The sequence below is a fragment of the Cicer arietinum genome, chromosome 4, assembly GCF_000331145.2.
Source record: "Cicer arietinum cultivar CDC Frontier isolate Library 1 chromosome 4, Cicar.CDCFrontier_v2.0, whole genome shotgun sequence".
Taxonomy (NCBI): domain Eukaryota; kingdom Viridiplantae; phylum Streptophyta; class Magnoliopsida; order Fabales; family Fabaceae; genus Cicer; species Cicer arietinum.
Window position 1 is genome coordinate 17907518 of NC_021163.2, and position 15981 is coordinate 17923498.

Consider the following 15981-nt stretch of genomic DNA (forward strand, 5'->3'; position numbering starts at 1 on the left):
AACATTAATTAATAAAATTTATTTTTAATTAAGAATGTCATTTTATATAATTTTATATTTTAAACTAATTCAACCGTTAATTTTACAAAATATTTTAATTAACTTAACTATTATAAATTAATTATACCAAACAATGTCTTACACAAAGTGCCTCTAATTTTAAAAAGTTTAGTTGAAGATAATTAATATTTGGTGAACACTCCAATAATTTAGAGTTTTATTGATACTAAGGATATACTTAATATCCAACAATCTTAAAGTCACATTATTTTTTTATATTTAATTATATTTTAAATAATTTAAAATTAGAATTATTTTACGTTAAGGGTATCGTGCTTACCTTTTCTCATGAGTATCTAAGATTTCTCCTTCAGAATTTATTTCGTGAGATTATATTTTTTTAAATATAAGTAGAATATCGACTATAAAATTATAAGGTTTATATATACATTTCTCGCCACTTTTTTCTTCTAGTGCACTTGAACCATTAATAATGCCAAATATACATTTTTTTCACTATTGAATTTAACTTTACATTATGCGGTAAAAAATTACTCTCGATAACTATTTAATTGAGTCAATAGAAATATAAAAAATTACTAAGTATTCAATCAAGAATAGTTTAGAGTGATATAATCATTAAATAGGAAAAGAGAGAAACAGTAATTTTTTATATTTTATTTTAAAAAATAGGAATTAATTTTGTTTATACTATGTTGTAGAGGATTGATTATATTAGAGAATGATAGAGTATATAGTGAGAAGTGAATAGCATGATCCGGTGGTTCGGGTTGTTTGTAGTGAATATCATGCAACTTCATATAGTCAACTTGCGATGATGAAAGTATAACCATTTATTCTTTTATATATATATATTGAGAGAGTAACATTTCCACAAGAAACAATCACAAATATTCCTCCTCCAAAACAATTCCTTAAATTTACCAAAACTCATGGATCTGTTGCAGATCTTGTGCCTTTTTCCTTTATTGTTATATTCAATTTTTTGTGTTTCAAAGTTGATTCATAAACGTAGAGGACAATCATGTTACATGTTAGCTTATGAGTGTTTCAAACCACACGAAGAAACAAAACTGAACACAGATTCATGTGCAAAAATAGTTATGAGAAACAAAAACCTTGGTATAGAGGAATTCAGGTTCCTCTTAAAAACCATGGTTAGTTCAGGAATCGGTGAGAACACTTACTGTCCAAGAAATGTTCTTGAAGGAAGAGAATCATGTCCAACTCTGAAAGACACAAACGAAGAAATAGATGAAATCATGTTCGAAACACTCGACAACCTTTTCAAAAAAACATGTTTTTCACCTTCTGAAATAGACATTCTTGTTGTCAATGTTTCATTGTTTTCACCAGCACCTTCTTTAACAGCTAGAATAATAAACAGATACAAAATGAGACATGACATTAAAGTTTTCAACCTTGCAGGAATGGGGTGTAGTGCAAGTGTTGTAGCTATTGATCTTGTTCAACAGCTTTTCAAAACTTACAAAAACTCTGTTGGAATTGTTGTTAGTACAGAAAATCTTGGTTCACATTGGTACTGTGGAAAAGACAAAAAAATGATGCTTTCTAATTGTTTGTTTCGTTCAGGTGGTTGTTCCATGCTTTTCACAAACAAAACAGAACTGAAAAAATCAGCAATCTTGAAATTGAAACATATGGAGAGAACACAGTTTGGTGCTGATGATGAAGCTTATAATTGTTGCATACAAGTTGAAGATGAAGAAGGTTATGCAGGTTTTAGACTAACCAAGAGTCTTGTTAAGTCTGCTGGAAAAGCTTTAACACTGAATCTACAGAGTATGGCCCCAAAGATTCTACCTTTATGGGAACTGGTAAGGTTTTTCGGTCTTTCATTAAGAAAAGGTATGAAAAAATTTGAACTTGTAAACTTTTTTACTGTGTTTTTTAACATGGTAAAAAACAGTGGATTGAATGTGTTAGGAGGAGGAATAAATTTGAATTTGAAATCAGGAATTGAACATTTTTGTGTTCATCCTGGTGGTAGAGCGGTTATTGATGGTGTTGGTAAAGGTTTAAGGTTGAATGATTATGATCTTGAACCTTCTAGAATGGCTCTTCATCGTTGGGGTAATACTTCTGCTGGTGGACTTTGGTATGTTTTAGGTTACATGGAAGCAAAGAAGAGGTTGAAAAAAGGTGATAGGATTTTGATGATTAGTCTTGGAGCAGGTTTTAAGTGTAATAATTGTGTTTGGGAAGTTATGAAGGATTTGGATGATACTAATGTTTGGAAAGATTGTATTGATAGTTATCCTCCATCTTCATTAAGTAATCCTTTTAAGGAAAAATATAATTGGATTAATGATGAAGATCTTAGCTTTGTCAGGTTGGATTTTAGTTCCATGAAGATTTAATTTCATTTATACACCAATTCTTATGATATACTAGCTTTGGTTATTAATTACAAATTTATTATTATGTAAGGAGAGAAACAAAAAAGAATTCATAAACTCAAATTACATATACAACAAGTTTAGGGAAGTTGTGTCATGTTTGCAATATTTGTTCTTGTGTCCAATGTGCTCTTGTAGATCAACTTCATTTGTTTTGAGGTAAAACTTCAAAATTATGTGTATTATTGTTCTATTGATCAAATAAATTTCATGTCATTAATATGTGTATCTATCATTTTGGTTAAGTTTAAAGTTATCTACAGCTGTTTTAATTAATGCAACATTTCGGAATATTGAGTTTGAGCATTAATTGAAATAATTTTAGACTAACATAACTTCTTTCTTCTCAAGATTAAAACAAAAAATATATATTAACAACCTTTAATTAATTGGTATTTCATTTGAATTTCTAAAATGAAAACTCCTCTAATTTAAAACAATAGATAATTTTGACATATTAAATTTATATTTTAATAGTATATATTTGAGATCTTAAAAAATTATAAACATAAAATTAATAGATAATGAAATAAGATTTCAATCGCACTTAATTTAGTTTTGAAAATATTTCTATAAATTATTTAACTAAATTTAAAAAAGAAATACAAATTCTCTTCCTCCCTCTAAGAATCCTCCAAGGAGACATGAAACACAAGAGATGAGCATAGTTTTCATCTATGAGGTAGTGTGTGTGTGCACTAAAAAACTCTCATTAGTGGCTTACGAAAAGAGGGTAGAAGCATTAATTGGTTCCACCCCCCTTAACTAGCTACAATACAATGGTCTCAAAGAAAAGAGTAGAAATGTTAATATTTGTACGTACCCTATGGAAAAGAAAGGTTGTCTGACCCCCCTATCTGGCACATTTATTTCATTGGAGCTTTCTTTTTCCTCTTTTTCTATTAAATACAAGTACGGATACCATCAATATGAGGGTTAGTTTTTCTTTCTATATCACTCATTCCATTTAATCCTTTCCTACTTTTGGTCAAAATTAATTGATGCATTGCATTAACAATTTTATGAATATTAAAAAAAATACAATAAATGAAAAGGAATTTTTTTTTATTAATTCTACGACAATAAAGATAATTTAAAAAAATAATTATTATTATATAATAATTTTTTTTATAAGTACGACACTTAATATGAGACAAAAGAGTACTATATAACTACTTAAGAAAAAAAAAAAGATGAAAATAGACATATTAAGAAGAATGATTTTCCTCAAAAAGAAAAATAAAACAGAAGAGTGGTTGGTGATTTGAAAAACAATAATTGATCACATTTAATTTATCAAATTCCTAAAAAATATTTAGTCTATATTATAAATTATGATACTTACATTGTACTTATTATAAGACACACTTACTAAATTCACAAGCAATAAAATATAAAGTTAAATTTGCAAAAAAAAATAAATATGCGTTGCTTTTCTATAATTATTGATTTCATAAAAGAAAAAATAATATATGTTTTTCAATAATAAATTAAATATTGCAATTTTATAAATAAATTATTAATGCATTTAAAATTATGGAAAAAACTTATATTAAAAGAATATAAAATCTCAAAAGATAAATGGCATAATAAAAAAAAGATGTTAATGAAAAATGACATATAGTTTAGAGAAATAGATTTTGCTAGAAAGCCTAGTAACATGGAACTGAGTATTCAAGGAGCACTATCTCTTTAGAATTTCATTTCACGTGTCATCGCTTTGCTATAAGGGGACACTTTTTTTTGACAACATTATAAGGGGACATGCACTTTAATTGATGCTTCATTTTCTGGTTTCCCCAATGAAATAAAATGGAGTATGGCGTATAATAATGGTGGCTAATAATTTAGTGGAGTAATTTAAAGTCCCAAAATATATTGAGTTCGAATTTTAATTTCTGTTAAAAAAAATGTCTAATATATTTCGAAAAAAACTCTATTCAATTCCGAAAAACAAATTTGATACCGAGTAGGGAGAATGGACTCCCATCCTCTCTTGAATAGTTAAACTGTACTTACAGGTTGAATAATGATTTTTCATGCGAACTTTTGTTGCGTCTGTCCTTGTTGGTATACAAGCATTTATTTTTTTTATTTTTGGCCCAACTCATATAAGCATTTATTTGTAGACACTGATATAAATAAATGATATCTTCCCGTTTATAAATAAATAATAGATTTCTATTAGTAACAAAATTATTTGAAGGAAATTCATAAAAAAAATTATTTAAAGGTATATATATATGATATCATTTGTCGCTATATAGATAATTTCACAAAGTTGAGACGTTGGTGATCATTCAATCGAGATCAGACGATCTATATTTAAATTTAATATTTTGTAATTATAAAATAGAAGTTAAATTTTTTATTTTTCTACATTTTTTATCTATAATAAAATCAAACAATCTATATTTAAATTTAATTTTAAATACCCACACTTCTCTTCCCGATCCATTCTCAACAAGACAACATTATCATGTCAATGACATAATCATTCAGGAGAACCAAAATTGATAAACTTTGGACCAAATAACAAAAAGATTTAAGTCCCAACCAAGTTGGATTATTAGTAACATATCAAAAATTAAACAATCGAAAGAATGGATCCTAACCATTAAATGGATATTTGATACATATTATGTATTTCAAGTTTAAAATTTCTACTAAATGTGGTTCTGGGATTTGAGAGATGATATGTTTCATTAAGGTGTAAAAGTTTATCAAAGACGACCCAACACATTATGAAGCCTAAAGCGAAATTATTAAATATAGTCTTTTAAAAAATTAATAAATAAATTATTAATATTTTATTTAATAACTATAGAAAATTTATTTAGTAGAGTTAATAGCATTTTCAAATCCATTTTCTCTATATTTTTCAAAAAATAAAATAAGACATTTCAACTGTTATACAACAACATCAAAAACTCATATAAAAAATTTCATCTTTTAGTTGAAGAAGAAAATAGTGTGTATATTACAACTCCAATAACTAATATTATTAGCAATACGTTTACTACTTGTCTTATAATTTCTCATATTTATCATATGTGCTCATTTTTTGTCTTAAAATTTCTCGATTTATAATTAATATTTCTCTCATTCATACTATTTTCGTTAGTCAATTTAGTTGTATTAAGAAAATTATTAAATAATTTGCAATAAAAACACGTTTTATTTAATTTATATAAGATTTTATCGGTTGATAGCAAAAGCTAAGATGAAAGTGTCCCAATGTCTTCCATACAATCCCGTAAAAAATAGTGTCCCTAAGATCAATGTTTCATTAAAAGATTTTTTATAATATATAAGGATAGTCCGTTGCACATGGCTGAGTTCTGCTGGCGAAAGTTATTTGATACCAGATCAGCTAGTAGTTGTTTTACTTGATTGATAAATAAAAGACACAATTAGGTAATCAAATTTGAGTATCATAAATTTACACGTTTTGGTAGGTGACACTATTCCTCATTGAAATACCAGTTTTGGCAAACATTGATAGTTCATTAGAATATGCCAAAGATACTTGGGGTTCGTTACTCCCAGTCCCACATATCCTCCTATTCGTTTTCAAACATTGGGCCGGGGCCAAGGCCCACGAGATAATATAATATAATAATAGGAAAAGCGAAAAAAGATAATAAATGAAGTAGTAATAGTAAAATGAAAAGAGGGAACATGTAATAATGGCAGAATGATCTCAGACACCGACTGCGTGAAACATGCCACCGCGGCCCCTGCCGTCGCCGGTGAAAAAACTTCCGCTTCATCCGATAAAGATCACCGCGCACCGCCGGCAGCTCCAAACATTGTGATGTCCTCTAAAGATCACGATTCTCTCTTCAGCGGTGGCGGCATCAGGTGGTTATTTTTATTGCTTATTTTATTCTGAGCGTTTTTCTTTTCTAGTTGTTTATTGAGGTTGTTGTTCTTCTCCTTCTTAATTGAGCATTTCTATCTGCAAATTCGTGATCGAATTGAACGGCGTCGTTCGCGCCTTCGTTTTATTTAAGACAGCCAAATAATTAAGATATCTGATTCCAAAAAAATGAGGTTTCCTACGTGTTTATATGTAACTTGCAAATTTTCAATAGTTAATGATGAATTGCATTGTAATTTCATCGCTACACAATTATATAATTTACTATTATTCTATTAGTTATGGTATGATACAAATAAGGCTATGAAACATTTACATGACACTGACACACGCAGATGATAATAATAATAATTTAAAAATGAAAGCAGTTGAATGTAATTACATGCATAGCTGTCATGCCGGTGTCAGACATAGTCGTAGAAATTCATTCAAAAATGATTAGTTAGAGATGTATCAATACATATAATTCGACGATGATTCCTATGTTGTTATTTGTTAATCCCATATAGCGGTGCGTAGCGCCAAACCCCAAAAATGCTATAGCGGTATAGCAGCTATTGTGAAGACTAAAAAACAATGTACAGTACAAAGTAAACATAAATTCTAATAAGATACATAAATACTCAAAAATAGAAAAATACACAATCAAGTTCTAAATGTAATCAAAGTGACATAGTATTCAAAATGACAAAATCAAGTTCTAAAAGTAATCAAAATCATGCTTTCGCAACTGCTTTTGCCTCATTGTCACTTATAAGTTCCACCAATCAATATTATCATGTTCATCACTTGATTCAAACTCTTGTTCTTCCACCTTCAACTCCTCATCTCCGTTAGACACAATTGGAGTGAGTCTAGATTGCTAGAACAAATAGCGGGATGGCTGCAATTTGCAGCCACGGCAACCGCCACTACTGAAGGCTGCTCGCAGGGAGATGGTGTCGGTGTGTCGTGCCGAAGCTTACCACTGCCATGCTACTCCGCGGTAGTGACACTAAGATTTGCCATGAGTAACACTGATTTCTCTCCTCCACCAACTTCTCTCGCCACCTGATGCTTGAACTTCGCAACTACTAATTCATAGACCAGTCACAGAACAAAATAATTGATTCTTAAATAGCCAATATCTGTGCAGCTTTCTATTCCACATATAAGGAATCTGGCTACTTCGATGTTTTTATAATGTGGGAGGTTCATAGCTAAATTAGAAGTTAAGGGTCTATTTGCCAAAGACAGAAAAATAAAGGTGGCTCTGTCCACTCCCTCCCTACACTATGACGTGTGCATGTTTAAGTTATCACAACAGGAATGTATTAGAAAAATTGTTCAAATGTACGACTTTCAAGCCAAAATAGTAAAGGATAATAAGAGAACAAAATGAATTCTTACTTTCTTTGCTTGTAAAATGACATATGTAGTTTGGAATCCAGAATTGGGAAGTGAGATGTGAAAACATTGGAAAAGACTGATAATGACATAATTGTTTGTTTATTATTGACTCTCAATAGCAAATGTTCTGTTGAATTCCATTAAAGGAAAAATTTGGGACTTGTGAAATTTTCATGTTGGATCAACTAGTGCTTACTTCCACGCCAAAAGCTATAGCTAATGGCAATGGTGCAATATTATTTCCTTAAGGATTCTCAGAGCCACATCTAACTTAATAGGCTATACCTATTATAAGGCTGTGGAAATAAGCCTACTAAATCCCAGCGGTGGATAAAGCCAACAAACCCCCAAATATCACCCCATCCTTTTATGTTTTTATAATAGCCCTTCACTCTCGAATATTTAAAATTTTGAAAATGAGTAAATTGCACTTATTTTTTTTCTAGCTTTCTATCTGGAAGTCGAAATGGAAGGATCAACTATGGATATTCCAGTTTCAAGGGTAAAAGATCTTCAATGGAGGATTTCTTTGAGACCAAAATATCAGAGGTTGATGGTCAAATGGTTGCCTTTTTTGGTGTTTTTGATGGTATGTCTTAGATTTTTGTTTTGTACCCTTAAAGTTAATGCTTTAAATTTTCCTTCCTCTTTGTTTGTGTTAGGAACCCATGAATTGGATTCCAAGAATTTAGAGGAAGAACATAAATATTTAGAAAAAAGATAAGAAATAATAGGAGAGAATCTATCTAAAGAAAAAGATACACAAGACCGGATACACTCCTACAATGGTTTACACCACTCAATTTCTAAATTTGATAGAAGATCCTTTACAAGGGAATGAAAGTCTATATTTGTAGACTTCCCATACACAAGGATAGAGAAAGGGATTAATAGCAACTACCCTAAAACAGAAACAACAACTAACAAACAAAAAATAACTAACCTAACTAACTAATCCAACAACCTTTAACTGCTTCAACTACTCTAATTTCCTTTTGTTCTATATCCTAACAATACACCCTAAAGCAGAAACAACAACTAACAACCAGAAAATAACTAACTTAACTAACTAATCCGACTACCTTTAACTACTTCAACTACTCTAATTTTCCTTTATTCTATATCCTAGGAGTTTCCATATTTTTTTTATGGTTTATTCTATTAGCGTGATTATTTTCGTCATAGGATCAATCTGCCAGGATAAACTCCCAATATAGTAAGATTGTTCCTAAGCTGAACAAGTAAAGGTGTATTCAACATTCACTGTTGATATACTTTAAAGTGCATCAATATCTCAACACACTATAATTTTAGGTTTGATATACCCTTGCTAACTTAATAGATGAACTCACTTTAGAAGTGCTTTTTCCATGAGCTATAGGTTTATGGTGGGCACTGCCGCAATGGATAGGTTTTGAATTTTTTGAGAAAGGGGGTTCAGTTACTACTTAATAGTTTAGAATTTTAGAAATGATAGATAGAGCATCAGCAATCGGCTTGGTAGATGTTATTCTTTTATTCACCATTTGGAATTATTAGACCGCAGTAGGCTTATGAGTTGTAAGACGATTTTGATTAAGGTTTAATGGAGAAAAAGAGTTCTGTGTAATGGGGGAAGACAAGGCTCACGATTCCTAACTAGACAAGGATTCCTATAAAATTGGGAAGGGGGAAATCAAAGTACTCAATAAGTATATGGAAATCATTTTATCAACTATTGTTAGAACATGAAAGAAGTTCACAATGCCCTGTACTGCAAAGAGGGTGTGTGTCGATCTATCATGATACCAACCCTTTTTAAATTCCATAATAAAATTGAGAAGAATGTAAGTTCTCTCATATTGACATGTCCTTTTCATGCATCTCTTTTGATGTATTTATTTTCATCTATTTAGGCCATGGAGGTTCGCGGACTGCAGAATACCTGAAAAATAATCTATTCAAGAATTTGAGTAACCATCCTGGCTTTATCAAAGACACAAAGACGGCTATTTGTATGTACTTCAATTGTGTTAAATTGTAGGACATAGTGAAAATTATCGCATCGCATTATAGTTGTTTGTCCTGCTACCTGGATGGTTTAAATATGAACTTTTTTATATTTAATTATTTATCTTATGGCAGTTGAAGCATTTAAACAAACAGATGTCGATTACCTCAATGAGGAAAAGGGGCATCAAAGGGATGCTGGGTCCACTGCATCGACAGCGGTGTTGTTGGGCGACCGAATTCTTGTTGCAAATGTTGGTGATTCCCGAGTAGTTGCATCTAGAGCTGGTTTAGGTTGGTGCCATGCCATGTCAATTAAGTGTTGGAAGAATTAGATTTACAGTTGGCAGATTGTGCATTTTTTTAATACAGTGTCAATGAAGGGATACTGCATATATCCTTTCCTTGTGGTACATTGTCAAGCATTGATTTTTAGTTACTTCAGTTTTGCTAAGTTATGTTACAAATTGCTTATATTAGTCCGATATACAAAACAGCTGAACAAGCAAAGCAGTTTTCTATCTTCATCCTTGTGTTTTTGTTCTTTTCACTGATATGAATGTATGTGTTATACAGCTGTTCCTTTATCTGTTGATCACAAACCTGATAGATCTGATGAGCGTCAAAGGATTGAACAGGCTGGGGGATTCATAATATGGGCAGGTAAATTTCATCCTATATGGCTGTTGCCATTTGTTTTATACTTCATAATAAATTAATGATAACAATAAAAAACTTACTCAATTGCTGGTTTATCCAGGAACATGGAGGGTTGGTGGTGTTCTTGCTGTTTCCCGTGCATTTGGAGACAAACTTCTTAAGCCATATGTTGTTGCTGACCCAGAAATTCAGGTTGGCTAAAATCTCAATCTTAAGCTTGATCACCCATTTTGTGTATCTGTTTTTATACATCTTATGTTTGCTAATTTATCCCCTCCATCCCCCCTTTGCCCTTTGGGTACTCTTTTGGATTAGGAGGAAGAAATTGAAGGCGTGGATTTTATAATAATTGCTAGTGATGGTCTTTGGAATGTTATATCAAACAAGGTAAGACTATTTACATCTTGGCCCAACAAATTTATAGGGAGTGAGACCTACAAGAATTTTACCCAATAATTAAGTATGTTGAAAAGAGTGTCTAGCTAATGTTTGTCTTAACTGTAAGAGCTAGCCTATTTTAAAAATAAAAAATAAAAAATAAAAAATAAAAACTTTAAGAGCTAGCCGTTTCCATTATGTATTAATATTGTCATATTTTATTTTTTTCCGCCATTCTCAGTGTACTATTGATATCTATGGATCTCTACTCTTGTACTCGGTGGTCTTCATGCTTGCTGTCTTTTTGTATTGTGTCCATTCATTTGTGCAAACATTGGTGAAATTTTGAATGCCTTGTTTTTCTTTCTGGTTTTCATAATCGATACAGTTTTATGTGACACTTAGCCAAAGTTGTGTATTACTCCCTCCGACTTCGAATATAAACAAAAAAAACTAGACTTCGATGGTCTAAAATATAGGCAACTTTCAACAATCTTTACTACATTAAATATTATTTTTTCCATAATACCCTTCATTTAATTTAAACTTCCCTACCTATTTTCAATGTTATTTACTACTCTTATTTATGGTTACCAGAAGAAGATAAACAGCTGCCACTCTCTTCTTCACCCAGAACATGGTTTTCTAACAGTTTAGTTCTGGGTGTCCGATTTGATTAGTATTCTTTTTAGCTCTATGAATTCCAATATTTTATGCCCCTGTAATATCGTGTTAGTAAATTTTTTGGCAAATAATTATTTGATGAAACCCCAGCATCTGATTCTGCAGTCTCTACCTTTTCAGGAAGCCGTGTCTTTAGTACAAACTATCACTGATGCAGAAGTGGCATCTAGAGAACTTATTAAAGAAGCTTATACCCGAGGAAGCTCAGACAACATCACTTGTGTTGTTGTTCGATTTGATCCATCCTGATCTGTAGATGCTTTAGGTATCTGTCATTTCTAACAACTTAAATAGAAATGACAAATGGTGTGAAGGTTTACCTTATTTTCAAATGAATTATTACTTCTATTAATTTATTTTAGTTATGATATTTTGCAGTTTCCTTAGTTGTTTTAGTCTTCTAGATAATCCTAGCTGGAAAAATGAAATACCTGTAGATGCATTTGATTCTACCCTTGAAAGGCTCCATATCTCGGATCCAGCTAGTTAATGTGGCATTCTGAACCAGCTAAATTACAGGATTTTTTATTCATGATCTTTATTTGTTTTGTTGTTGTTGTTTGTAATTTTACAGTCTTAGGTTTTGTATGGATCGATGGAATATGGTGGAACGGAACGGAATGGTAACTAACGAAGTTCCATTGTTTGGATATTTAAAAAATAATGGAGTGGAATGGAATGGAATGGTAACTAATGAAGTTCCATTGTTTGGATATTTTAAAAATGAGTGGAATGAAATGGGATATGATAGAATCCATTCTATCATCTTCTTTCATTTGCTTTCCCTCCAATTTGTGGTGTATAGGATGGAATCCTACCTTTTATGTTTGATTCCGTCATCAAATACCCAAACTTTGGAATGGATACTCTATTCTATTATGCTCCACTTCACTCCACTTTCTTCTATTAAATTATCCTCATTTTAAAATATCCAAATAGAGCCTTAATCTCCCCAACTGGGCAGGAGTTTGGTAATGTTGAAGTCTACATGCTCGAATCTAGAGCTGTTAAAATGGGTCGGGCCGTTTGGTCCACATGTTAGTACATATTTGATCTTAAAAATTGAGACTAAAAAATAAGCGAGTTTTTTTGGCATGGGTCATTTAGGCCACATTAAAAATGAGTTGGGTTGGCCTAACGAGCTACAAGCCGATCCACTACAAAAAAAAAATTGTAAGAATTATGGATATATTTGAGATGACTCACATGGGTTCTTTTTTGTTGCAATTTTTTTATTGACTTTAAAAAAATGTTCTATTTGAACTTGTTTTGCAAAATAAAAGTAATAGGTTGACCATAATTAAAAAAAAAAAAAAAAAACTAATTTACTCTAAAAAAAAATCCTCTAAAAGCCAAAAACAATATAGTATTGTTGTGGTGATTGTCGTCTGTTTAGCACATTCGCCATCTGTTCCATTTGTGATTGTCGTCTACCAACCAAAATCAATATCAATTACTACTAGAGCCTCTTGCTTTGAAAACTGCAACTATGTTTTATGTGGTGGTTGTATTATGTATTATTATTATTTTATTTTAGACTTAATTGTAGTTTTGATCCCTCTATTTTTATCGATTCATAAAATTGATCAATATATTTTAAAATTCAACAGTTTTGGTCTATCTCTTATATTTTTTAACTAAAAAAATAATGATGTAACATATTTTAAAAGACGTGACATATGATACGATGATGTTAAATGATTAATACTCATAAAATTACAACAACACCTTCTAAAAATTTCAGTTTCAACTCATGAAATCATTCATTTTTATACATCTAGATGGTTCTATATTATGATATTGTATGCAATATGATTAAAAATATCTAAAAACACTTTTTAGTTAAAAAATCTACAAGAAATACTAAAAGTGTCAATTTTTAAAATAGAGGATTAATTTTGAAATTGGTAGAAATAGGGGGATTAAAATTTTAATTAAACATTTATTTTATTATCTCTATTGTAGTAAATGATTGATGGTGTTTTTGTATTTTAATTTTTATTAATTAAAATAAAAAATATCAAGGAAAAATGAGTCAAGTCGGGCTGTTGGTTTGCATAGTCTATGATAAATGGGTCAGTCTTGTTTAAATATAGCTCTATAACAAAGTCGATCAGACTAAATTGATTTATTCATATGTACAGGTTCTTCTGACCAGAGTGTGTTAAGTTGGTCTGATCTATTTGACAGCTTTATTTCAACCTAGATATTTATGTAAATTGCATGTTGCATGTTAGTTTAACACTATATCATTGCATGATTATATTTTCATAATTGTTGCTTGGTTTTCTACGAGAAAAGATGAATTTTATAAATAGTTTTTTGTTCAAATAAATAAAATTGATTAAATGAACGAGAAAACTTATATCTAAGTCTTCCAAATACAAATGTTGATTCTAATTTTCTCATTGACATTAATTTATTTTTATTATAATTAAAAATCATTATCAAGATTGACTCATTTATTAGAGATTAAATTAAAAATCATTATCAAGACTGATCCATCTATTAGAGATTTAATTAAAAATTATTATCAAGAGTAACCCATCTATTATAGATTAATTAATTGCTCTGAGATGATTTGATAAGAATAAATTTTCACTTTAAAAACAAAATTGACCATACTTTTTAACTTCAAAAATGTAAGTTGTGTCAAAAAAAACATATTCAAAGATGTAAGATTCCATTAATAATCTCATCAATCATCCTGAAACTAACGATAGTATTTTTTCAAACAAAATAGTTCTTTATTTTCAGAAAAAATCGACAATTTATTCTCTAAATTATAATATTCTCTCTATTTGAGTTCTGAATTACATAAATTTTATTAAGTGTTCTCTTTAGAGTTTTTTATATATATATCCCTTTTTAAAAAAAAAATTCCTCAATTGCCCTACTTTGAAACTTATTTCCCTAAATGCCCTACTTTTTGTTTTCAGTAGGAGGTCGTTCCCTGGGGAAGCGACCACCTGAAGAACAAAATTTCTTTTTTTTTTTGTTATATTTTAATATTTGTTTATTAGTAAAATTATTTAAAAAATAAAAATACTAATCATAAATTAAAATAAAATACATTAATAAATTTTAAATTAATTTTATATTTTAATTATTATTATTATAGTAAATAACTGTTATAAATTATTTAAAACTTATAATAATTATTTTGAAACAAATATTATTATTATTCAGTTAGAGTTATTAATTTAATTATTTAAAAAATAAAAATATTAATAATAAATTAAAATAAAATAAAATACATTAATAATAATTTTAATAATATTATAAAATATAATAATAATAATAATAATAATAAATAATTTTAATTATAATGTGTCAAAACAAATACGAGAAAATTGTTATAATAGCATGGAGTTGACACGTTATTCTAACAACTCCCACTTATCAAATTATTAGGGACACATCATTTGTTTTGACCCGTTATTATAGCAACTTCCTTTTATCATCAAAATATTAGGGACACGTCATTTGTTCTGACACATTATTATAACAACTTCCTTCTATTTGTTTTGCCACATTATTATTATTTTTTTATTATTATTAAATTTATAATAATATTAAAATTATTATTATTATTAATGTATTTTATTTTATTAATAGTATTTTGAATTTTTAAATATTTTAATTTATAATTTATTAAATAATTTATAATAATTATTTATTACAATAATAATAATAATTAAAATATAAAATTTATTTATAATTTATTAACATATTTTATTTTTATTTATTATTAGTATTTTTATTTTTTTAAATTAAATTAATAATTCTATTATAAACAAATATTAAAATATAAAAAATAAAAAATAAAAAAACTCCTCAGTTAGAGGTCGCTTCCCCACGAAACGATCTTCTAATGAGTTTAGAAATTTTGTTCTTCAGGTGGTCGCTTCCCCAGGGAACGACCTCCTACTGAAGAAAAAAGTAGGGCATTTAGGGAAATAAATTTCAAAGTAGGGCAATTGAGGAAAAAATTTAAAAAAGAGGGATATATATATAAAAAACTCAGGGGTTTTTTTTTTGTTGACTGCCCTCTTTTTGAAAAAATAATACCTAACTACCCCCTTTTGAAATAAATCTACCAAAATGTCCCCTTTTTTTAAAAAAAAATTTTACCCTTATAAGTCGCCATTTGGAATGGCGACTTCCTTAAGGAAGGCCAACTCCCAAATGGTGACTTCCAACTTGTTTTTTTTTATAAAAAGAAAATTGAATTTTTTTTAATTTTTAGTAAAATTATATATATAATTAATTATTATAATTCATAAAAATTCATAAAAAGTAAATAAATAGAAATTTAAATTATGAAAAAAATTTAGTAAATACAAATGGGCATTTATAAAATATTTTTTTCGTTAAAAAAAATATTTTAATTTTTATTGAAATAACAAAAGTAATATATATATATATATATATATATATATATAATATAATTCATAAAAATAGATAAATAGAAATTTTAAATTACGATAAAATTTTAAGAAATTCAAGTTCGAAATGTCAATTTTTAAAAGGTTAGTTTTTTGTAAAAAATAATTA

At 29.0% G+C, this 15981-nt stretch overlaps 2 protein-coding genes across 3 annotated transcripts; both read left to right on the top strand.

Moving 5' to 3' along the window:
- Window positions 1-770: 770 nt before the first annotated feature.
- Window positions 771-2669, top strand: LOC101499056 (3-ketoacyl-CoA synthase 19). Its single transcript, XM_004497263.4, has one exon. It carries the CDS (start codon window positions 954-956, stop codon window positions 2400-2402), a length of 1449 nt encoding a protein of 482 aa, XP_004497320.1. The 5' UTR covers window positions 771-953; the 3' UTR covers window positions 2403-2669.
- A 3407-nt stretch (window positions 2670-6076) lies between these two features.
- LOC101499369 (probable protein phosphatase 2C 11) lies at window positions 6077-11965 on the top strand. Of its 2 annotated transcripts, XM_004497264.4 has the most exons (8): window positions 6081-6305; window positions 8160-8302; window positions 9609-9707; window positions 9838-9996; window positions 10279-10365; window positions 10463-10554; window positions 10678-10749; window positions 11545-11965. In XM_004497264.4, exons 1-8 carry the CDS (start codon window positions 6139-6141, stop codon window positions 11671-11673), a joined length of 948 nt encoding a protein of 315 aa, XP_004497321.1. In that variant the 5' UTR covers window positions 6081-6138; the 3' UTR covers window positions 11674-11965. The 2 variants fall into 2 exon arrangements, with proteins under 2 accessions (XP_027189832.1, XP_004497321.1); XM_027334031.2 differs by lacking the exon at window positions 9838-9996 and having other exon boundaries at window positions 6077-6305.
- The last annotated feature ends 4016 nt before the right edge of the window (window positions 11966-15981 follow it).